Consider the following 23,427-nt stretch of genomic DNA (forward strand, 5'->3'; position numbering starts at 1 on the left):
CTGTCCTGTCCTGCAGCTGTCTCAGGGTTGCTCCCTCCATCTGGCCCAGCGCCTCAGCCAGCTGCTCAACTTCCAGCTGCGGAGGATGCCTATCCTGTCCAAGGACTCCGCCCCGGGACTCGTCGTGGCCACTGGTACGTCACCCGGTCATTCGGTCAGTCAGTCCATCGGTTGTATTTATTCAATCAGTCAGTCATTCAGTTCGTGGTATTTAGTGAGCACCTACTGTGTGCAGAGCATGGCATTAAATGCTTGGGAGAGTCAGTTGGTAGACATGTTCCCTGCCCACAACAAGCTTATGGTCTAGAGAGTGCATACTGTGTGCACAGCACTGTACTAAACGCTTGAAAGCGTACAACAGAACTGGAAGGCACTGTCCCTACCCTCAAGGAATTTGCAGTGTAGTGGGGGGAGACAGACACTAAAATAATTTAGAGGTGGGAGGAAGGCGATAGAATGTAAAGATTTGAACATCACTGCAACAGTGAGGGGTGGTAAATTCTTGAGCGCTTGTGCTTTTTTCCTCACCTCCATTCTTATTTGGAAGACAAATCAATCCATCAGTGGTATTTATTGAGTGCTTACCATGTGCAGAGCACTGTACTAAGCGCTCGGGAGAGTACAATGCAACAGAATGTCTTCCAGACTGTGAGCCCGTTGTTGGGTAAGGACCGTCTCTATATGTTGCCGATTTTACTTTCCAAGTGCTTAGTACAGTGCTCTGCACACAGTAAGTCCTCAATAAATACAATTGAATGAATGAATGCTCTGCACAGTAAACGCTCAATCAATACGATTGAATGAACAGAGTTGGTAAACACATTACAATTTTGGGGAAAACACCCCTTCCTCGTGTTGGGCACCCCCGGACTCTTGAGTGATCTCCTTTCTCTATGATTCAGTGGAATATTCAGCACCCTCCCGCCCCATTCCCCAGGTGGCTCGGGGAAGCAGTGCATCCTAGTGGAAAGAGCATGAGATTGGGGACTCTGGTGACCTGGCTTGTAGAACCAGTTCTGCCACTGACCTGCTGTGTGACCTTGGAGAAGTCACTTAATCCCTCCGTGCCTCGATTTCCTCACCTATAAATCAGAGACAAAATACCCTTTCTCTCTCCCTCTTAGGCTGGGAGTCCCTCGTGTGTCAGGGGTTGTGTCTGATCTGATCATCATGTATCTACTCAGGGCGGAAGCGATACTGAATAATACCAGAAGGAGTTTATTTTGTCCCTGCAGGATCGGTTGGAAAGAATCTGGCAAATAAGGTGAACGTGTATATTTCAAGCAGCGCTGGAGCCCGGTGGAGAGAGGTCAGGACCCACTGCCGCAGTTTAGCGTGTCGATCCTTGTCATTTGAGTTGTATCTGTGGGTAATCTATTCGGAAAACGCTGCTAAGGTTGATCGGCAGGTTAGGTCTAGAACTCTGGTCTCTGAAGTGTTAGAGTGCTGTTAGTTTGGGATTTGACTTTCTCTTCCCACAGTGCCAAAGTAGCTGTGAAGATCAGGTAAGAAAATCCACCAGCTTTCCAATCAGCCTGTCACCTGTTTATTCCTGCCTGCCTGACGCAGCTTCTGATTTTGGGGTGAGGAGGAGGGGCTGCTTAAAGCCAAACCATTCTGACCCTGCCCAGAAGCCCATGTGTGGGCAGGTAGACTTCCAGACCTCTGCCTCTCTATATTAAGTGTAAAACATGGCGATCACTTGGAGTGGCTTAGAACATTGCTTTCCCATGAAAATGGAGGTTAGCGGTTCATTTTGAAATAGGGTCTCCTCTCCTCTACATCCTGGAGGTGGAGGTCAAGGGAGTGGGGAACGAGGGCGGGTGTGTGTGTGGTGTCCTTTCTATTCTGTAGTCAGCTTTGTGTGTCTTCTGTTTGTCTGTGTTAACCCACCCTGACCTTGTTGTATGTGAACCCATCCCTAACTCTGTGTGTGTGTAGCTGTGTGGTCTTCTTTTTGCAGTCAGATGTGTGTGTCTTCTGTCCTCTGCAGTCAGGGGTGTGGATGTGCGCCTTTGTATGTCCATGTCTGCATCTGTGTGACCCTACCCTGTACTTAGGTGTATGTGAACATACCCCTGAGTGTGTGATTTTTTTTTGTGTGTGTGTGTGTGTGTGTGTGCTCTCTTTGAAGTTAGGTGTGTGTATGTGTGTGTGTATGTGTATCTGTGTGACTCTATCCTAACCTTGTGTGTATATTATATCTCCACCTGTGTCTGTGTGTATGGGGAGGAGTCTTCTTTCTGCAGTTACAGTTGCGTGTGGGTGTTTGTCCCCTCTGCAGCCAAGCATGTGTGTCTGTGTGATCCCATCCAGGCCTTGTAGCATATGTGTGTGTGTGTGTGTGTGTGTGTGTGTGTGTGTGTGCACGTGCACGCGCCCATGCATGCCTGCACCAATGTTGGTGGAATCATGTGTTTGAACATCAGCAGCAGTTCTGCCCTGGGCAGTTCTGCACTGCACGCCTGTCTCTTGTCTCTATCTCCTTGCATCCTCCTCTCAGAGGACTGTGGCTGGTTCCCCACCAGATTCCCCTCCTTGCCTCTGTGGGGGTCTCCAGTTTCTGGGGAGTCGGGTTTTTGGGAAGCCCTCCAGCCTGGGAACGGCTGTTTGGGAAGGGCTGAGGTTTCAGCTGGGATAACAAGAGGGCGTACCCCTTCCATTTAATCAATCAATTAATTGGGGGTATTTATTGAGTGCTTTCTGTGGGCAGAACACTGTACTACGTGCTTGGGAGAGTACAATATAACAATAAACAGACACTTTCCCTGCCCACAGTGAGTTTATTCAAAAGAGAGAAAGTCACTTTGGGGGAAGGCAGTGCATCCTTGGGCCTTAGCAGAAGGACTGAGCTAGAGCTCTATCCACCTGCAAGCCATGGGGGAGAGGTATGTGTGTATGTTGGTGTGGGGGGAGGGGGGATATGCATGCTTGCACATACCTTTCCCTTTAGCTTTGCCCATTATTCCAGCGTGAAGCTGTGGGCTCATCTGCTCTGGAGAGTCTTAACAAGCCATTTAGCAGCACTGCCTAGTGGAAAGAACCCAGACCTTGGAATCAGAGGACCTGAGTTCTAATTCTGGCTCTTCCACTTGCCTATGTTGTCATTTAAATTCTCTATGCCTCAGTTATCTCATCTGTAAAATGGGGATTAAGACAGAGCTCCATGTGGGAGATGGAATGTATCCAACTTGATTAGCTTGTATTTGCCCCAGTGCTTAGTACAGTGCCTGGTACACAGTAAGTGCCTAACAAATGTCATAAAAAAAGAAGACAGTCGATCTCCCCAGAACGGGCCTAGGTGTCATGTATCAATACCAGCAGCATTGGTTGATTTGGCACCTGGAAAGACAGACATAGCAAGTATGAGCACTGCTGTTATCATCATCATCATCATCAATAATAATAATAATAATGTTTGTTAAGTGCTTACTATGTGCCAAGCACTGTACTAAGCACTGGGGTAGTTACACGATCATCAGATCCCACATGGGATTCACAGCCTAAGTGAAAAGGAGAAGAGGTATTGAGTCCCCATTTTGCAGATGAGGGAACTGAGGCACAGAGAAGTTAAGTGACATACGCAAGGTCACCCAGCAGGCATATGGCAGAGCTGGGTTTAGAACCCAGGTCCTCTGACTCTAGGGTCCGTGTGCTTTCCACTAGGCCATGCTGCTTCTCACGCTGCCCTTGAGCTTACGTTCTCTGTCCGAGGATGGGGGTTGGATGGGATGACCTTGGGAAGCCCCCTGCAGTATTACGAGACCATTGCTTAGAAAGCCTCAAACCAGAAGTGGCTTGGCTTCGATCTGTATTTCTGCTGCCAGGGAGGGTGGAAGGGCCCATCTAGAGACCCCAGACGGTAGAGAGTTTAAGCAGCCCATTTGCTTCGTCTCTCCAGGTGCTTCCAGGACCTCACTACTACACGTGGGGGGACCACGGGGGGATTCTCGTGGCCATCGCCCAGGGGATGGACACCAACGAGCTGAAGTGAGTGCCTCCGCATTGGTTCCAGCTGTTCCTCCTTATTCCGTCCAGTCTGGGAATGAAGCCAGAAAAGAGAGCCAGAATTGGGGATGGTTTCTGGGGCTTCCCTTCAGCTGCTGCACAAGTGTGTGTGTGTGTGTGTGTGTGTGTGTGTGTGTGTGTGTGTGTGTGTGGTGTGTTTGTGTGTGCATGCATGCATGTGCACGTGCTCTTGAACTCAGGGCTTGTAGACATACCAACACAATAAGGGGCAACCTTTGTGCATATATGATATCCTGGGACCATCAGTCCCATATCAGCCTTTTCTGCCCTTTTTGGGCCCACGTTAAATTTCACTTTCAAAGGTATTATCTTTGAATATGAAGAACAATACTTGCCATTTCTCTCTCTATATATAGCTATATCTGTAGCTATATAGTGAGAAAGATATATATATATACACACACACAGATAGAAAGAGAGAGAGACAGAGAGAGAGAGAAGTGAAAATCTGTGTTTGCGTGCTTGTATCTGTGTAGGGCACTCATGCTCAAACGTAGTCATTGTGCAGTCTCTGAGTGACTGGGTTTGCCCTAGGGTCTCAAGCTGACTGTTAAAATGAAAGCTTTGGTTCCTCTTTTCTCTGAGGTTTTTATTTTTGGATTCTGTTCACTAAATTTTCCCCAGAGAAGCAAGTCGGAAATAGGTTTGACCTCCAAGCCGGTGGCCTGGCAGGGCTGAGATAATAATAATAATAATAGTATTAAGCACTTATTATGTTCCAGGCACTGTACTAAGCGTTGGGGTAGTTACAAGCAAATTGAGTTGGACACAGTGCCTGTCCCATGTGGGGCTTACAGTCTCAATCCCCATTTTACAGATGAGGTAACTGAGGCACAGAGAAGTGAAGTAACTTGCCCAAGGTCACACAGCAGACAAGTGGCAGAGCCGGGATTAGAACACAGGTCCCTGGCCCGTGCTCTATCCACCAGGCTAAACTGCTTCCCTAGGCCACTCTGCAAGATCCAGCATCTGCAGTTACTTCTAGAGTTTGTTGAACAGCCAATGTTGCTGTTGCAGCCTTTTAGGGCGTCAGTGCTGGTTATGTGTTTGCAGCCAAGAAATGCGTGTGAGCGGCCTATGTGTGCAGGATTTAGGAATTCAGAGACTGGCTGCCACGGGGAAGGAGTGGGCACTGGCCTTCTTCTAAACATCAGCTGCCAGCCCTGAAGGCGCAGCATTGGCAAGCTGAACCCCAAAGCCTTCACATGCCTTTTAGGGGTGCCACTTCTGTGACTCATGGGATGGTGGCAGCAAACTCCTGGGGCAATTTTGGGTCACGAGTGGATGGAGCCCCTAATCCCTACCCCTCTTTCATCTCTGGAGGACACTGGAACTCTGTACTAAGCACTTAGAACAGTTGTTAGACACGCTGTATTACACAGTTGTAGTTGTAGTACATGCTGAAGCAGCATGGTTTAGTGGAAAGATCATGGGCTTGGGAGTCAGAGGTGGGTTCTAATCCCGGTCTGTCACTTGTCAGCTGTGTGACTTTGGGTAAGTCACTTAACTTCTCCATGCCTCGGTTATCTCATCTGTAAAATGGGGATTAAGGTTGTGAGCCCCGTGAGGGACAACCTGGTATTGGACAGTCTCTCTGTCACCACGTGAGTGGATGTCCAGGAGCCATTGAAAGAGGCAGAATACTGGGCTGGAAGGACCATGGGGTCATTATCAGTTGGTACAGAAGGGAACTATTGACTGTTGATAATAATAATAATAATGATGGTATTTGTTAAGCGTTTACTATGTGCCAAGCACTGTTCTAAGCACTGGGGAGGACACAAGGTAATCAGGTTGTCCCACGTGGGTCTCACAGTCTCAGTCCCCATTTTACAGTTGAGGTATCTGAGGCACAGAGAAGTGAAATGACTTGCCCAAAGTCACACAGGTGACAAGTAGCGGAGCCAGGATTAGAACCCATGACCTCTGACTCCCAAGCCTGGGCTCTTTCCACTGAGCCACGCTGCTGTTGATCGCAGAGCCATAGGAACCCACACATCTCCCACTCCCTTCTGCGCTGCCCTGACTTGCTCCCTTTACTCTTTCCCCCATCCCTGCCCCACAGCACTTATATATCTGTAATTTTATTTATTTGTATTGATGTCTGTCTCTCCCCCTCTAGACTGTGAGCTCATTTTGGGCAGGGATTGTCATTGTTTATTGTTGATTTGTACTTTCCCAAGCCCTCAATACAGTGCTCTGCACATGGTAAATGCTTAATAAATATGAAAGAATGAATGAACCGAGACAGCTCAACCATCCATCCATCTTTCCAGCCGAGTGACCTCGGGCAAGTCACTTAACTTTTCTGTGCCACAGTTACCTCATCTGTAAAATGGGGACTATGACTGTGGGACATGGGCTTTGTCCAACCCAATTAGCTTGTATCTTCCCCAGCGCTTTATTACAGTGCTTGGCACATAGTAAGCGCTTAGCAAACACCATTGAAAAAATGCACACCAGTATACCCTCCTTGAGTTGTCTAACCTCCTGAATCTCCATGTGCGTGTCCCTGGGCAGGTACAGCACAAACGAAGGCGAGACGTGGAAAACATTCACCTTCTCAGAAAAGCCCGTGTTTGTGTATGGCCTCCTGACAGAGCCTGGGGAGAAGAGCACCATCTTTACAATCTTTGGGTCCTATAAGGAAAATGGGCACAGTTGGCTGATACTGCAGATCAATACCACCGACGTTTTGGGTAAGCGTCTGTCAGGAGCTGGTCAGCCACTGGAGTCTGTCCAAGTGCCCAGGGGACAGTGCCCTGTCGGGCAGGGCCCTGGGCCACAATACACAAGACCCCTGCCCTCAGAGTAGTCACACTAGAGGAGTCAGGGCTGACACACACTGCCAGCACAGCAGAAATATGGGCACCAGAATGCTAGGACTGAGGGCTTCAGTGTTTGGGTCCAGTAGGGTGGAGAAATGAGGGCTTTTTTTTTTTTAAGGGATTTGTTTGAAGGTATTTGGTAAGGTATGTGCCTGGCAATGTATTAAGCAGTGGGATACATACAAGGTTGGCCACAGTCTCTGTCCCTCATGGGACTCACAGTCTCAGTCCCCACTTTACAGGTGAGGTAACTGAGGCATGGAGAAGTGACTTATCCAGAGTTACACAGCAAACAAGTTTCAGTGCCACTTGTTTGCTGGGTGACTTTGGGTCTGTCACTTCTCTGGACTTCAGTTTTCTCATCTGTAAAATGGGAATGAAACATTAATTATCTGTCCCTCTTAGACTGTGAGCCCCATATGTGATCAGGACTGTGTCTCACCTGGAGACCTAGTATCACCCCCAGCATTCAGTACAATGCTTGGCACATAGTAAGTGTGTAACACAAATTAGTGTTATTATGATTGTAAACTCCAGGGGTCCCCTGCACGGAGAACGACTACAAGCTGTGGTCACCTTCCGACGAGCGGGGGAATGAGTGCCTGCTGGGGCACAAGACGGTTTTCAAAAGGAGGACGCCTCATGCCACCTGCTTCAACGGAGAGGACTTCGACCGCCCAGTGGTGCTCTCCAACTGCTCGTGCACAAGGGAGGATTATGAATGGTAAAGGCTGGAGTCGCAGTCGGGACCCTGTGTTGTCCCTCTCCCCCTAATTCCAGCCACAGAGCCATTATTGGGGTGGGGCAGAAAGTCCTGATGGGTGGGCATACTTGGGTGAAATCAGCCCCATCATGACAGGGCTCCAACGCCCACTGGTTCTCAAATATTTAGAGCCCTTTGAAGGAAAGGACTGAGCCGTCATTTTCTCTTCCACTCCCCTGTATGTCACCCTTACACTTGGATTTGCATCCTTTTTTCACTCCACCCTCAGTTTCACAGCACTTACGAACTATCGGTAATTTATTTATTTATATTAATGCCTATCCCCTCCTCTAGACTGTAAGCTTCTCTAAGCAGGGAATCGTTCTACTAACTCTGTTACATTATACTCTCCCAAGCACATAGGACAGGGCTCTGCTCACAGTAAGTGCTCAGTAACTATGATTGATTGACTGACTGAAAGAATAGGGACAGGCTGGGTAATTGAAAACCAGATAATCCAAAAACCCTTGCCTTTATCATAAGTTTTCAGCCTCCCCTCAAGGTTTCATCAGACCCCTTCCCCTATTGCAACTTGAACATCGAGAAGCAGCATGGCCTAGGGGAAAGAGCCTGGGTTTGGGAGTCAGAGGACCTGAGTTGTAATCTTAGCTCTGCCACTTGTCTGCTGTGTGTCCTTCAGCAAGTCACTTAATTTCTGTGGGCATCAGGTTCTTCATCTTCATCTGTTTTTCCTTCCTCTCAGACTATGAGCCCCAAGTGGGACGAAGACTGTATCTGTATTGACTGTATTGTATGCTAGTAATAAAAATTACGGTACTTGTTAAGCAGTCACTATGTGCCAAGCACTGCTGTAAGTGCTGGTATAGATACAAGTCAGTCAGGTTGGATATAGTCTGGTTCCACATAATAATAATAATGATGATGGCATTTGTTAAGTGCTTACTGTGTGCTCTGGGGTGGATACAAGGTGATCAGGTTGTCCTACATCGGACTTACAGTCTTAATCCCCATTTTACAGATGAGGTAGCTGAAACACAGAGAAGTTAAGTGACTTGCCCAAAGTCACACAGCTGACAATTGGTGGAGCTGGGATTAGAACCCATGACCTCTGACTCCCAAGCCTAAACCACGCTGCTTCTCATAGGGCTCACAATATTAATCCCCATTTTACAGATGAGATAACTGAGGTCCAGAGAAGTTAAGTGACTTGTCTAAGGTACATCAGACATGTAGCAGAGCTGGGATTAGAACCCAAGTCCTTCTGACTCCCAGTCCTGTATTCTATTCACTAAGCCACACCATTTCTCTATCCACCCGAGCATATAACACAGTGTTTGACCCATATTAAGCGCTTTAAAATGCTGCACTGATTATCATTATGCATTTATTTGAAGTTTCACACTTATCCCTGCCCCCTTGTCCCTTCTAACGCCTGTGAAATTAATCAAATTGATCAATCAATCAGTGGCATTTATGTAGATTATGTAGATTATATGATTATGTTGTAGCAAGAAGGGGTAGAGAAAAAGCCAGGAATCTGAATAATCCACAGGCTGGGTAATCAGCCACTACATAATTGAGAAAGCTACCTGGCCATCCCTGGTGATTGTGGAAATTCCCAGGAGGTTCTTGACTGTGGCATAAATGGGACTAAATGGGGGACTCTTCTTGGGTGGCCAGATGAAACTGTGCCCTGAATACAAGCCATCTGTGCAACCATTCCACCAGCTTGGAGGGGCTCCCTCTGCCCTGAGAAGAGGCCTTGAGTACCCAGAAGGCCCGTGGCTTGAGCGGGAGGTCAAGCCTAGCAAGGTTCAGGGCCAGCAGCCCTGGGTAATGGTCTCGTGGTGGGGAAGGGGCCGGGTGCAGGGGGAGGGAAGCCCCTCTGGGCGCTGAGCATCTCTGACTGCCTGCTTCCCTAGCGACTTTGGCTTTAAGACGAGTGAAGACCTGTTGTGGGAGGGCTGCGTTCCCGATCCCGAGTTTGCCGGCCAGCCCTACTCGCCCCCGGTGCCCTGTCCGGTTGGCTCAACGTACAGGAAGACGAGAGGGTAGGTGACCCCCTTCCTGGTGGTTCTCAGGTTCCTCAACCACAGCTTGGGGCTCGTGCGGTGGGTGGGAGGGGTGTTTACGTTTGGGGGCCGGCAGAGAGCTTGTCTCGCTGAGGTCTGAGACACCAGTTCCCAGCTTGAGGAGGCAAGGGTTGAGAGTCCTGTGACATCTTAGGCTTCCTGTTGTGTGGGGGCCCAACTGTTGGCTCTCTTATCCCCCACAGTCCAGGTCCCGAGGGGGGTGGCCCCATCTGACCCCCATTGCCCCCACTGGAACTGGGACCCAGGACAGGCCCCGGAAGCTGTGGCAGTGCGGCCTGTCCCTTGGACAGTGATGTAAAACCCCCTCGGCAGGTTCAGGCCCCCAGTGTGGTCAGGCCAGGGAGCAGCTTATCCAGGGTTGAAGAAGACCTCAGAAGAACCGGCGCAGAAAACTCACTCATTTTCCTACCTCTGGGACAGGTTGGGACTGGGACTGAGGCTGGGGCAGAGGCTTTATTTCTGAGACTCGGAAAGCTGGCTGTTTTCATAGATTCTGCCTTCTGATTGCTCAGGGCCCTGGAATCCAGGGGCTCCACAGCTCTGACTCTATGGGTGGAGGGAGGGATTTGACACCTTGACCTCTCCAGTTCTGAAAACCCGCCTTCTCCAGACTGCCCATGGCCCGCCTCTCCCAGACATGAGGGAACGGACTCGGAGAACTTGGCTAGACCAGAGAGGGGAGTCGGGAGGGGCCTGGGATCTGGGTTTATCGCCCAGAGGGCCCGGTCTCTGAAGCCGCCATGTTGTAGGGAAATTGTGGACCTTTCTCTTGCCGACTGCCTTTCTTTTTCTGCAAACAACTCTAGGTACCGAAAGATTTCCGGCGACACGTGCCACGGAGGGGACCTCGAGGAAAGGCTGGAGGGAGAGTTGGTGCCGTGTCCACTGGCAGGTGAAACATCTGACATTCGCTGTCTCCCATCTGCCCTTCGGCAGGAGTGGGAGCTGCCCCCTCCCCACCATGAGGCTGAGAGCTTCTTCTAGTGGTCTGGGACAGCTAAGCCCTGAGCCATCCCACCACTTCTGTGGATCCACCCCACCCCTTCCTGTGCTCAGAGCCAATCAGTCAGTTGCCCAAATGGGTCTTCTCAGGCTGGGTCAGGAAGCAGTTCCTTATGGGGACAGGGAGACTGACCGTGTCTTCAATGGGATACTGTTCGACGTAGAATCTTTAGCGATTCAAACAGTCCATCAAACAGTGGTGTTTATCAAGCCCTTGCTCAATGCAGAGCACTGTACTGATCATTTAGGACAGTACGATAGAGTGATCCTTGCCCTCAGAGATCTTACTATTCAATGAAAGAGATAGACGATCAATCAATCAGTGGTATTTATTGAGCTCTTACTGTGCGCAGAGCACTGTACTAAGCACTTGGGAGAGTACAGAGTTGGTAGGCACATTGCCTGCCCACAACAAGCTTACAGTCTAGGGAGACAGACGTTAATGTCAGTGAACTACGGATATGTACATATGTGGTATGGAACTGAGGGTGGGGTGAATACCAAGTGCCCAAAGGGTACAGATGCAAGGACATAGACAACACCAGACACTAAAATATATTCCAAGATGTGAAGTCCATTCTGATTTAGTGGGAAGAAAAGTTAGGGGTGGAGGAAGGTGTGATCATCAGCATTATCCATGGTATTTATTGAGCTCTTACTGTGGGCAGAGCACTGCATTAAGCACTTGGGGAAAGAATAATATTAGAGTGTAAGTAGGAGGAAGAATAGATATTTGATCCCCATTTTACAGTTGAGGAAACTGAGGCACAGAGAAGTTAAATAACTTACCCAAGGTCACACTCCAAGCATTTGGCCAAACTGGGATTATAACCCAGTTTCTCTGATTCCCAGGCCTGTTCTCTTTCTACTAGGCCACGCTGCTTCTTTTGTGACTTTGGGCAAGTCACTTAACTTCTCTGTGTCTCAGTTACCTCATCTGTGAAATGGGGATTAAGACTGTGAGCTCTGTGTGGGACATCACCTGTGTTCAATCTGATTTGCTGACATCTACCCCAGCGTTTAGTACAGGACCTGGCTTAACAAAACCAGACAAAAAAAAAGTGTTCATCTCACCATTGTAGTCTACCTCATCCTCATGCTGCTTCCTGTTCATGTGCTTCTACATCCGATTCTTCCCCTTCCCTTCTCTCTGAGGAAGGAAAGTGATCCTTGCAGATTTCCAACTTGTGGAAAGGAGACGGGGGCCAGGTGAATTGTGAGAGAAATCTGCCCAGCTCCCCGTTTCTGCAAGCAGGGTAAGGCTCAGCCATGCTCTCATCTGCTTGATGCTGCCAGCAGGCCCTGGCATGGTTCAGATTAAGCTCATTAGGGCCCTCATTTAATCTTCCATCCCGGGCAATGTAATTAACATGTCGTCACAGTGGAGCGTTGGAAAAAACGCCTCTCCAAGTTGATTCCTGTGGGCAAGCAGATGGTGCGGTGTGGAGGGGTTCCTCCCAGAGGTGGGGTTATCGATGGTGGTTTGGGTGAAGCGGTTCGAACAGTTAGTGCTAGTGGGAACTGTAGTCTGTTGTTTTGTGATAAGTATCTCAGAAGGCTGTTCAGCTGGGAAGAACAGTTAACTTGAAGTAGGCCCACTTGGGGAAGATGAGAGAGCTGGGCTAGGGAATGGGGAGGGAAATCCACCTGAAGGTCTGGGCCAGAGGGCCAAACCTGCCTGGGATTGGGATGTCCATTGTGAGTGGTTACTGCCTTATTTTCAACTCAGTCAAGGGCAAAAAGCGTTTTGGGGAGAGTCATTCAGATTCCCTGCCATAAACTCCTTGTGAGCAGGGAAATGGTTTGCTCATTGTTATATTGCTCTGCACACAGTAAGTGCTCAGTAAATACGATTGAGAGAATGAATGAATGTGGCTTTGTGAGTCTTCAGGATTAGCCAGGAAGTCACCACATGGACAGCTAAAGCTCTTGGGAGGGAGATTTGGGGGGTGTCTGATGGTTTTGCTTAAATTTACCCCTTAGTAGCGTTACCTCTAAGGTCCCATATCCTCCAAGAGGCCTTCCCTGATTAAACCTTCTTTTCTCCAGCTCTCTCTCCCTTCTACTTCATCTGTGCACTTGGATCTGTGACCTTTGGGCATTCGGTATTTGTCCCACCTCCACCCCACAGCACTTATGTACATATTTTAAAATTATATATTATGAACTACTTATTTCTATTAATATTTGTCTCCTCCCCTCTACTGTGAGTGCATAATGGGCAGGGAACTTGTCTATTAACTCTTGTATTGTGCTATTGCAGGCACTTGTTGCAGTGCTCTTCACATAATAAGTGCTCAGTAAATACCATGATTTACCCAAGATTTGCCATTTAGATTGAGTCTGAGCGGCAGCCAGGGACTATTAGGAAAAGCCTGGCTCTTTTTCATCATCAATCGTATTTATTGAGCGCTTACTATGTGCAGAGCACTGTACTAAGCACTTGGGCAGTACAAATTGGCAACATATAGAGACAGTCCCTACCCAACAGAGGGCTCACAGTCTAAAAGGGGAAGACAGAGACCAAACATACTAACAAAATAAAATAAATAGAATAGATATGTACAAATAAATTAAATAAATACATAAATAGAGTAAAAAAAAATATGTACAAACATATATACATATATACAGGTGCTGTGGGGAAGGGAGGGAGGTAAGATGGGGGGTTGGAGAGGGGGACGAGGGGGAGAGGAAGGAAGGGGCTCAGTCTGGGAAGGCCTCCTGTAGGAGGTGAGCTCTCAGCAGGGCCTTGAAGGGAGGAAGAGAGCCAGCTTGGCGGATGGGCAGAGGGAGGGCATTCCAGGCCCGGGGGATGACGTGGGCCGGGGGTCGATGGCGGGACAGGCGAGAGCGAGGTACGGTGAGGAGATTAGCGGTGGAGGAGCGGAGGGTGTGGACTGGGCTGTAGAAGGAGAGAAGGGAGGTGAGGTAGGAGGGGGCGAGGTGATGGACAGCCTTGAAGCCCAGGGTGAGGAGTTTCTGCCTGATGCGCAGATTGATTGGTAGCCACTGGAGATTTTTGAGGAGGGGAGTGATATGCCCAGAGCGTTTCTGGACAAAGATAATCCGGGCAGCTTTTTCTAAGGAGAACAGCTGGGTTTTGCTCAGCCAGAAGCAAAGCTACGCCCTCCCTAACTCACAACCTTTGGCTGGAAATGGAGCAACAGGGTGGTCAGGGGCTAGTGGGATCCTGAAAAACATTATGTCGATCCAGTGGAGTGGCTCTAGATGGGTCTTGGGAGTCAGTAGTGGCAGTTGGGGAGATGAGCCCATTGTTGGGTAGGGACTGTATCTGTTGCCAAATTTTACTTTTCAAGCGCTTAGTACAGTGCTCTGCCACAGTAAGTGCTCAATAAATATGATTGAATGAATAAATCAGGAATGGCCTCCTGGAGGAGTGATTTTGAAAAGGTCCAGAACATGGGAAGAGTAGTAGACTGCTGGATGTGAAGGGGGAAGAGGTTCCAGGCGAGGGGGAGGGTTTGAGTGAGAGGTGGATAACAGGAGAGGTGAGAGCAAGGCACATTGAGTAGGTTGGCTTGAAGGGAACCAAAGGAGCCAGCTGAGCTGTAGTGAGAGAGGAGCAGGGATAGGTAGTGGGGAGAGAGAGCTGAGTCGGCCCCTTAAAGCCAATGGTGAGAAGTTTCCACATGATGCGAAGAGAGATGGGCACGTCTGGGATTTTTGCTATCATTGAAATCAGTAATTATTCCTGAATACCCACGGGGTCTGGGCGTTGTATTGGGTATAATGGCTAAGTGGTGGAACATTATCCAGTCTTGCCCTCAAAGAACTTGTGGTTTAGTTACAACAAGAACAGGAAAGAAGAGTTAAGGAAGGAAGGGTGTATCATTGTTTCGAGGGGCTGGGAGTAATGGAGAGGCCTTTGGGGTTAGCGAGGGATAGAGGGCTTTCCAATTCTTCTTACAGTCAGAGATGGCTTTCAAAGGAGGAGGCCTTTCAACAGGGCTTGGCAGGGAGATAGCCCTTTGGAAATCACATTTCCTCAAGGGGACCTTCCCCAATCCATTTCTAATCTGGCCAGTTCAGAACCCCTCTCCTTTTTCAGCCCTACTGTACCTCCCAAAACACTTCATAATAATATGTTAATAGTACTTACCAATCAATTGTATTTATGAGCAGTTACTATCTGCAGGGAACTATACTGATTAGGAGAGTACAATACAGAAGAGTTGGTAGGTGTGTTCCCTGCCCACAAAGAGGTGTGCCAAACACTGTCATAAGCACTGAGGTTGATACAAGATAATCAGGTTGGGCACTCTCCCTGTCCGACATGTGGCTCACTTTCTAAATAGGAGATTTAATCACTCAACCTCCTGTAGCCCTTCCATATGCATCTTAGAAACCTGATTGGGTAAGTCTTAACTTATGTATGTATATTCCCTTTTCCTTCTGTCCACTACTGGGAATTTTCTTTAGTGTCTGTCTCCCATGCTTGACTCCTCGGAGGCTGGAATCACGGACCGCTAATTATAGCGGCCTTTCAAAAGCGCATAGTACAGTGCTCTGCATGCAGCAGATACTCAGTGAGCACCCTGAATGGTTGATGGATAAGAAGGGAATGAGGGATTCACGGATGATCCAGGTGGCCCCCAGGTGTGGTCCAGTGTGGGCATTTCTGGAACTCTAAGGTGACGCCCACCTCCCCCCAAGTCAGAGCTGGATCGAGTGTGCCTCTTTTGGCCCCTACAGAGGAGAATGAGTTCATCCTTTTCGCTATGAGGAGCTCCATCCATCGCTACGACCTATCCTCGGGGGCTTCCGAGCAGCTGCCCCTCACTGGTCTGCGCGGGGCCGTGGCCCTGGACTTTGACTACGAACACAACTGCTTGTACTGGGCCGACGTGACCTTGGACCTCATCCAGGTGAGCCGTCAGCCACACCCCTTCTGTCCTCCCCTGCCCCCAGGGCAGGATAGGACACTTAGGTACATAGCTGTAATTTATTTCTTTATATTAATGTCTGTCTCCCCCTCTGGACCGTACGTTCCTTGTGGGAAGGCACTGTGTCTGTTATATTTTTGAGTTGGACTCTCTCAAGGGCTTAGTACATTGCTCTGTACATACTAAATGCTCAATAAATATGATTAATTGATTGACAGTGGTGGCACTGCAGGCCGACTCCCCGCAAGTGTCCAGACCAGGGTGGCTGGCCGAACCATTGTGTGGGGTGGAAGGTGGCAGGCATTTTCAAGGTGAAACTGGCTTTAGGGCCATTGTCCTGTGGTAGAAAGCCCATGGTTTTGGTTTTTTTAAAAAAATGATTTTTATTTATTCTTTATTGGGAAGAATGTTCCCCCATTGTTGAAATCTCCTCATCTCCCCCACCCAACCCCAACCAGCTTCTGTTTGCCCAAGGGACTCTTTCTGCTCTCCTCAAGTGTGATGGCTATTTTGTAGCACTTTTTATGGTATTTAAGTGCTTACTTTGCGTCAGGCACTGTACTAAGCCACTGTCCCATATCGGGCTTACAATCTTGATTCCCATTTTACAGATGAGGTAACTGAGACACAGGCAAGTTCATTCATTCATTCATTCATTCATTCAATCGTATTTAACGCGTACTCTGTGCAGAGCACTGTACTAAGCACTTGGGAAGTACAATTCAGCAACAGAGACAATCCCTGCCCACAACGGGTTTACAGTCTAGAAGGATGGAGACAGATATCAAAAAGAAGTTAGCAGGCATCAGTAGCATCATTATAAATAAATAGAATTCTAGATATATACACATCATTAATAAAAATAGAATTATAGATATAGGCACATCATTAATGAAGATAAATAGAATAATTATAAATATGTATGTATACACAAGTGCTGTGGGGAGGGGAGGTGGGGTAGAGCAAAGAGAGTGGGTTGGGGCAATGGGAAGGGAAGAAGAGGAGAAGGGGGGCTGAGTCTGAGAAGTGTCTTGCCCATGGTCCCACAACAGACAAGCAGTAGAGCCAGGCTTAGAACCCAGGTCCTCCTGACTTCCATTCTCTATCCACCAGGCCACGCTGCTTCACCAGGGTGCCCTGGTTCGGCTACGTCATACCACTGGGGTGGGAGCTGTTGGGGAAGGGCTGGAGACCCTCATCAGTGACCTCAATCAATCAACCAATCACTCAATCGTATTTATTGAGCGCTTACTATGTGCAGAGCACTGTACTAAGTGCTTGGGAAGTACAAATTGGCATCACATAGAGACAGTCCCTACCCAACAGTGGGCTCACAGTCTAAAAGGGGGAAACAGAGAACAGAACCAAACATACCAACAAAATAAAATAAGTAGGATAGAAATGTACAGGTAAAATAAATAAATAAATAAATAAATAGAGTAATAAATATGTACAACCATATATACATATATACAGGTGCTGTGGGGAAGGGAAGGAGGTAAGACGGGGGGATGGAGAGGGGGACGAGGGGGAGAGGAAAGAAGGGGCTCAGTCTGGGAAGGCCTCCTGGAGGAGGTGAGCTCTCAGCAGGGCCTTGAAGGGAGGAAGAGAGCTAGCTTGGCGGATGGGCAGAGGGAGGGCATTCCAGGCCCGGGGGATGACGTGGGCCGGGGGTCGATGGTCAATAAATGTCTCATCCCTCCCCCATCCCCATTCTGCCCTCCAGCGCCTCTGCTTGAATGGAAGCTCTGGGCAGGAGGTGATCATCAGTTCTGGTCTGGAGACGGTGGAAGCGCTGGCCTTTGAACCACTCAGCCAGCTGCTCTACTGGGTGGATGCCGGCATGAAGAAAATTGAGGTCTGAATGCCCTTTTCATCTTTCTTTCTCCGCCCAGGACTCTGGTTCAGTGGAATTGGGTGGGCTTGGGGGAATGAGAACCAAACAAATGGGAAATGCTGGCGCGGGGCGGGGCGGAGCTGTAAAGGCCATCGAGAACCGGTGTGGTTTTAAAATGCTACCTGAAGGCGGAAAAGGCCTTAAGACGGAGGGGCCGCCTCGGGCTTCTGGGGATGGGGAGCTGCCACCTTCCTTGGAAATGAGCCTGGGGATGATTGTGGCAGCCGCTGACTCTGGCGATCACCTTTCCCCCACCATGGGAAGAGGATGACTGGGGAATCAAACGGAGCCATGGGGCGACCGAAGAGAACCGTCATCATCTCCCTGTTGTGCTTCTCTCCTCAAGGTGGCCAATCCAGACGGAGTTTTTCGGCTGACCATCGTCAACGCCTCCGTGCTTGAGCGGCCCCGCGCTCTGGCCCTCATGCCCCAGGATGGGTGAGTAGTGGGGAAATGGCAGGATGTTGGGAAACAAACTCATCGGTGGGAGGTGGGCAAATCCAACCTGGGCTTCTGGGCCTCTGAGTGGATCCAACTGGGCCTTTTGGAGTGGCTGCTTCTTGTACGTACCCTTTGACCTCCTCATCACCCCCTGAACCTCCCCTACCTCCCGTGAGTTCTTGAGGTCATTTTAATGTCTCTCCTGGGTGGGCAGAGTGGTGGCCGGAGGTCTTTGATATAACAGGCAACTGGGGCGGAAAGCAACAAGCCCCAGAATGGAATTCTTTTCTCCCATTGGCCCAAGCACCCTGGCCACAGTCGCCTGATGGGCTTCCCTAAAGAAAGGGCTCTAGACTGAAAGCTTAATGTAGACAGGGAATGGGTCTCCCAAGTCTGTTGTATTGTACTCTCCCAAGCGCTTGGTACAGTGTTCTGCACACAGCAAGCGCTTAATAAATACGATTGCTTGATTGAGTGCTGACACAGGCTCCCAGCCTTTCTTGGCTCTGATGGGCTGGCTCCACCCAGGTTGATGTTCTGGACGGACTGGGGCGACCTGAGGCCTGGCATCTTCCGGGGAGACATGGATGGCTCATCGATCAGCCACATTGTCTCTGAGGGAGTGCGTTGGCCCAACGGCATCTCCGTGGACGACCGCTGGATCTACTGGACGGAAGCGTACATGGATCGGATCGAGCGGGTCGACTTCAGCGGACAGCAGCGCTTGGTCATCCTCGACAGCCTCCCCCACCCCTATGCCATCGCCGTCTTCAAGGTGTGGACCCGGCTTCCCAGAAGCCAGGGACTGCCTATTAGTGAGGCGAAACCTGGCGCCATCTTCCATTTCTCCCCTTGTGGCTGTGCCAGCTTCCCCCAACTTTGCCCCATTTCTTTATGTTGGCTCCATCATACCTCTTCCTCACCCTCCTCTTCCCTGTCCCCTTCCTGTCATCCCACTTCTCTGGGGATTCCAAGCTAATTTCCTCTGAGCATGCTCAGATGGGTGGACCCCCTTGATGGCTCTTAGAGAGAGAGAGAGAGAGAGAGAGAGAGAGAGAGAGAGAGATGTTTTTGAGTCCCTTGTTCAGATTTAAGAGTCTACCATTGAGGTAGTATGGATGGATTTTTTTTTTTGTAATTTGAATCATCCATGAGTGCCTTCTGATTGAGTCTTGATTTTAGGCCCATTCCCCAGATTTTTTGACTGCCCCCTCCTGGCCTAGTTCCTGAGAATGCTGAGGTGCCTCATGTCTTGTTACAGAGGCAGTGAGGCACCTCCTGCCTTTCTCCTCAAACATGGGAGAGTAGAAGTAATAGTAGTAGTAGTAGTGTTAAGAGCAGTATTTATTGAACATCCACTTGGCACAGTGTGCTGTACTAGTTGCTTTTAAAGTACAGAATAAAGAAGTGACACGTTCCTTGTCCGCAAGGAGGTTATACTCTAATGGAGGAGACAAACATAAAAATTTTTATAACCTGAATGGTCAAAATAAAAATGCACATACATAAGTTCTGGGGAAGGTGTAATTAAGTTGATAGTGACCCTTTGGGACTTAGGGTTTTGTTGGAGGTTTCAACAGTGCAGGTGAAATTTCCTCTCTGGGCAGTTTTTCCAGATTTCCTTTGCCCACCCCCACAACCTCCCCAACTCTCTCCTTTAGGTAGGCAGGCCTGGCTTGGAAAGTTTCTTCAGGCAGGAGCTTGATGCAGTACAGTGCAGTAAATGTTATTACTAATACCACTATTACTATTTCCTCAACTATAAAATGGATATTCAAACCTGTTCTCCCTCCTACTTGAGCCCCATATGGGACAGGGACCATGTCTGACCTGATTAACTTCTGTCTACCCTAGGACTTAGAAAAGTGCTTGACACATAGTAAGCACATAACAAGTACCAAATACTTAGAAATACTATTTCTAGGGAAAAGGGGCCAAGCTAAGGAGTGGAGGGGTGTCTTTTCAGAATGAAATCTACTGGGACGACTGGTCCCAGCTGAGCATCTTCCGAGCATCCAAGTTCAGCGGGTCCCGGATGGAGGTTCTGGTGGGCCAGCTCACTGGTATAATGGACATGAAGATTTTCTACCGAGGCAAGACCACAGGTAAGACAGTGATGGCAGTCAAACCATCAGTGGGGTGGACTGAATGTTTGGTGGGTGCTGATAACTGTACTTAGTACTCAGAAGAAGACAGGAAAGCATCTGCATCTCCCGGGATTGGAATCGCTGACTCTCGGCCAGTGATCTGGCGGGTCCAGCAGTCCAGGCCACACGGAGGCCCTCGGCCTGCTGGTACGGAGCGGCTCGGCTTCCTGTGGGGGCTTGTCCACGGACGCTGGCAAGCCCCAGCGGGCTGCCTGTGCCAGGCCTGGTTTCCGCCAAGCCTCTCATCTCCCACACCCTCCCTCTGCCCGCGGTGGGGATTTTGGGCAGATGATTCCAGGCTGCTCGAGTGGAATTACTTGTGGGTGGGACTCTGGGAAAGGCCCACAGGGGACTTGGACCCCACACAGGCACAAACACACGCTTCTCACACACAGAGACACATACTGTGTGCGCTCTCTCTCTCTCTCTCTCTCTCTCTCTCTCTCTCTCTCTCTCTCTCTCTCTCTCTCTCTCTCTCTCTCTCCCTCCCCCCCCCCAAAAAAAATCCTGAATTGGAGAGAGAGAGAGAAAGTAAGTGTATGTGTAGGGGTAGTAGTAATGGCAGTGGTAATGGAGAAGCAGGATGCATAGTGGATAGAACATGGGCCTGGGAGTCAGAAGGTCATGGATTTTAATCCCGGCTCCACCACTCATCTACTTTGTGACTTTGGGCAAGTCACTTCACTTCAATGGGCCTCAGTTACCTCATCTTTAAAATGGGGATTGAGACTGTGAGCCCCATATGGGACAGGGACTGTGTTCAACTCGATTTGCTTGTATCCATCCCAGTGCCCCCTCCTTCTTTCCCCCACCCCACCCCAATTCCTCCCTTGGCCAGGGCTCGGGGCAACCATCTTGTTCACCGGGTGCCTCGTAGGTTCATCCCATTTCCCTCTCTGCTCCTTACTTTCAATATTATTGTGATTGTTATGGGCGTTTTTATGTCTCTTGTTTTATTTCTTTACACAGTGCAGCAGTGTGGAGATTAGCCAAGGGCATTGTAATCATCTTTGGTTGGGCTAAAAAAAGTCTACTGGTTATGGCCTCTGAATTGGGTCCTTGGGGGATGAATTCTTACTCCTGTAAGGCATTTGTCTAGTCTGAGCAGTGCATTGTGGAGTTTGGACTGGCGTGGTGAGGATTTTGTCAACAGTGATAATAGTTATGCTGTTGGCAGTGATGATGGAGATTCAAGGGCGTGTGGATCTGGGAGTGATGAGCAATTTAGACTTTGAGCTCCCTGTGGGCAGGGTTCATGTTTACCGGCTCTTTTGTATCATGCTTTCCCAAGCTCTCAATACAGTGCTCTGCACACAATAAGTGCTCAGTAAATACCATTGCTTGAAGAAAATAACAGCATTGATTAACTGGGGGGATTGTGGGAGTGTCGTTAATGGTAGTATACTATATAGTAAATAGCGTTGATGTAGACAGTGGGGATATCAGGGGAGAGCGGTGGTGATGCCAGTGACATGGGCATTAATTAGGGAGACTTGCACTTGGATCTATGATCTTTGGATATTTGATAATCGCCTCAACTCCACGGCCCTTGTGTACATGTCTTTAAATTATTTATTATAAATTATTTATTTATATTAATGTTTGCCTGCCCCTGTCCCCCTCCCCTGACTTTAAGCTCATTTTAGGTGGGGAACATATCTACTAATTCTGTTGTATCATACTCTGCCAAGACCTTAGAAAAGCCCTCTGGACATAGTAAGCGCTCAATAGATACCATTGATTGATTGAGACAGTATGACCCAGTGGACAGAACAAAGAACTGAGATTTGGGAGCACTTGGGATTTAGTCCCAGCTCTGCTGTTAGCCTGCTGGGCAGCCTTAGGAAAGTACCCATCTGGGGCTTGATCTTGTATCTACCCCAGCGCTTAGTACATTGCTCGGCACATAGAGAAGGAGCATGGCCTAGTGAGAGACAGCATGGCTTAGTGGATAGAGTATGGGTCTAAAAGTCAGAAGGACCTAGGTTCTAATCCCACTACACCATGTGTCTGCTGTGTGACCTTGGGCAAGATGCATCACTTCTCTGTGCTTCAGGTACCTCATCCATAAAATGGGGATTAAGACTATGAGCCTCATGTAAATCATGAACGCTGTCCTACCTGTTTAGCTTGTATCTACCTCAGAGCTTAGTAAAGTGCCTGACACATAATAAATGTTTACCAAATACCATAAGGAAATAAGTGCTTAAGAAGTACCACTGTTATTATTAATATTACTTCACCACTTAGCATCGTGTTTGGCCCGTGGTCAGTGCTGAATATAACTGCCATAATGCTAACATCTCTTATGTTTGAATTGGTGGGCAGGGAATGTGTCTGCTTATTATTATATTGTACTCACCCAAGGGCTTAGTACAGTGCTTTGCACACAGTATGTGCTCAATGAATACTATCAAAATGAATGAATGAATGAAGGAACGAATGAATGGTGGTGGTGCTGGTACTGACAGTGCTGGGGTTTGGGTCTCCTTCCCTACAGGACACAATGCTTGTGTGTCCAAGCCCTGCGGGCTACTCTGCTTGCCCAAAGCCAACAACAGCAGAAGCTGCCGGTGTCCTGAGGGGGTGTCCAGCAGCCTCCTGCCCTCCGGAGAGCTCAGGTGTGACTGTCCTCGTGGCTACCGGCTGGACAACAACAGTTCCTGTGTCAGAGAAAGTGAGTCTGGGACCTCGCCCTACCCCCTCCCCTGCACAGCTTTCACCTGCCATTCCACCCCTGCACCCGCCCCCAACCTGGGGCCTGTAGCTGTGGCTGGTGCCGCAGAATCAATTGATGGATGGGGTTTATTGAGCCCTTACGGTGTGCAGAGCACTGTACTAAGCGCTTGGGAGAATACAGTATAGTGGAATCGGTAGACCCAGTGTCTGCCTCTGAGGAGTTCAGAGACTCTGAAGAAACAGGCCTGCCAGTCACCCTGAGTCAGAAGGGCCAGGGACCTCTCCTAGCGACTACCCTCAGACCCCAGACCCCAGCCAGTGCTCTGGCTTTTCCAGTTGCCTCAGGCCCCTCAGTCCCTCCTGAGGCTTCCTGCCCTCCCTCCTTCCTTTCTTCCTCCTTCCCTCTCTCCACTTTCCCTCCTTCCCTCCCTTCTACCCTCTTCCCTCCCTCCCCCATTCTCTCTCTCCTCCCTCCTTCCTTCCCCCCATCCTTCCCTCCTCTCCTGCTTTTTCCCTCCTTCCCTACCTCCTCCCTCCTTCCCTTAATCCTTCCCTCCCTCCTTCCCTCTTTCTCCTTCCTTCTCCCCTTCCCTCCTTCTGTCTCTTCTTCCCTCCTACCTCCTCCCTTCCTTCTTTCTTCACTCCTCCCTCTTTCCCTTCCACCTACCTTCTTCATCCTT

The 23,427-nt window shown here is 49.1% G+C and overlaps 1 protein-coding gene across 2 annotated transcripts in view; it reads left to right on the forward strand.

Moving 5' to 3' along the window:
- SORL1 (sortilin related receptor 1) overlaps positions 1–23,427 on the forward strand; it is a 117,529-nt gene that overhangs the window by 43,345 nt on the left and 50,757 nt on the right. For both annotated transcript variants that reach the window (XM_038754102.1, XM_038754103.1), the window contains exons 10-22: positions 17–134; positions 1,236–1,309; positions 3,902–3,990; positions 6,550–6,728; positions 7,395–7,581; positions 9,504–9,632; positions 10,481–10,566; positions 15,393–15,565; positions 17,310–17,441; positions 17,827–17,918; positions 18,450–18,696; positions 19,888–20,026; positions 22,569–22,745. In XM_038754102.1, coding sequence (XP_038610030.1) covers positions 17–134; positions 1,236–1,309; positions 3,902–3,990; positions 6,550–6,728; positions 7,395–7,581; positions 9,504–9,632; positions 10,481–10,566; positions 15,393–15,565; positions 17,310–17,441; positions 17,827–17,918; positions 18,450–18,696; positions 19,888–20,026; positions 22,569–22,745 — 1,822 coding nt within the window. The remainder of the gene's footprint in view (positions 1–16; positions 135–1,235; positions 1,310–3,901; positions 3,991–6,549; positions 6,729–7,394; positions 7,582–9,503; positions 9,633–10,480; positions 10,567–15,392; positions 15,566–17,309; positions 17,442–17,826; positions 17,919–18,449; positions 18,697–19,887; positions 20,027–22,568; positions 22,746–23,427) is intronic.

Source organism: Tachyglossus aculeatus, chromosome 11, assembly GCF_015852505.1.
Source record: "Tachyglossus aculeatus isolate mTacAcu1 chromosome 11, mTacAcu1.pri, whole genome shotgun sequence".
Classification (NCBI taxonomy): Eukaryota; Metazoa; Chordata; class Mammalia; order Monotremata; family Tachyglossidae; genus Tachyglossus; species Tachyglossus aculeatus.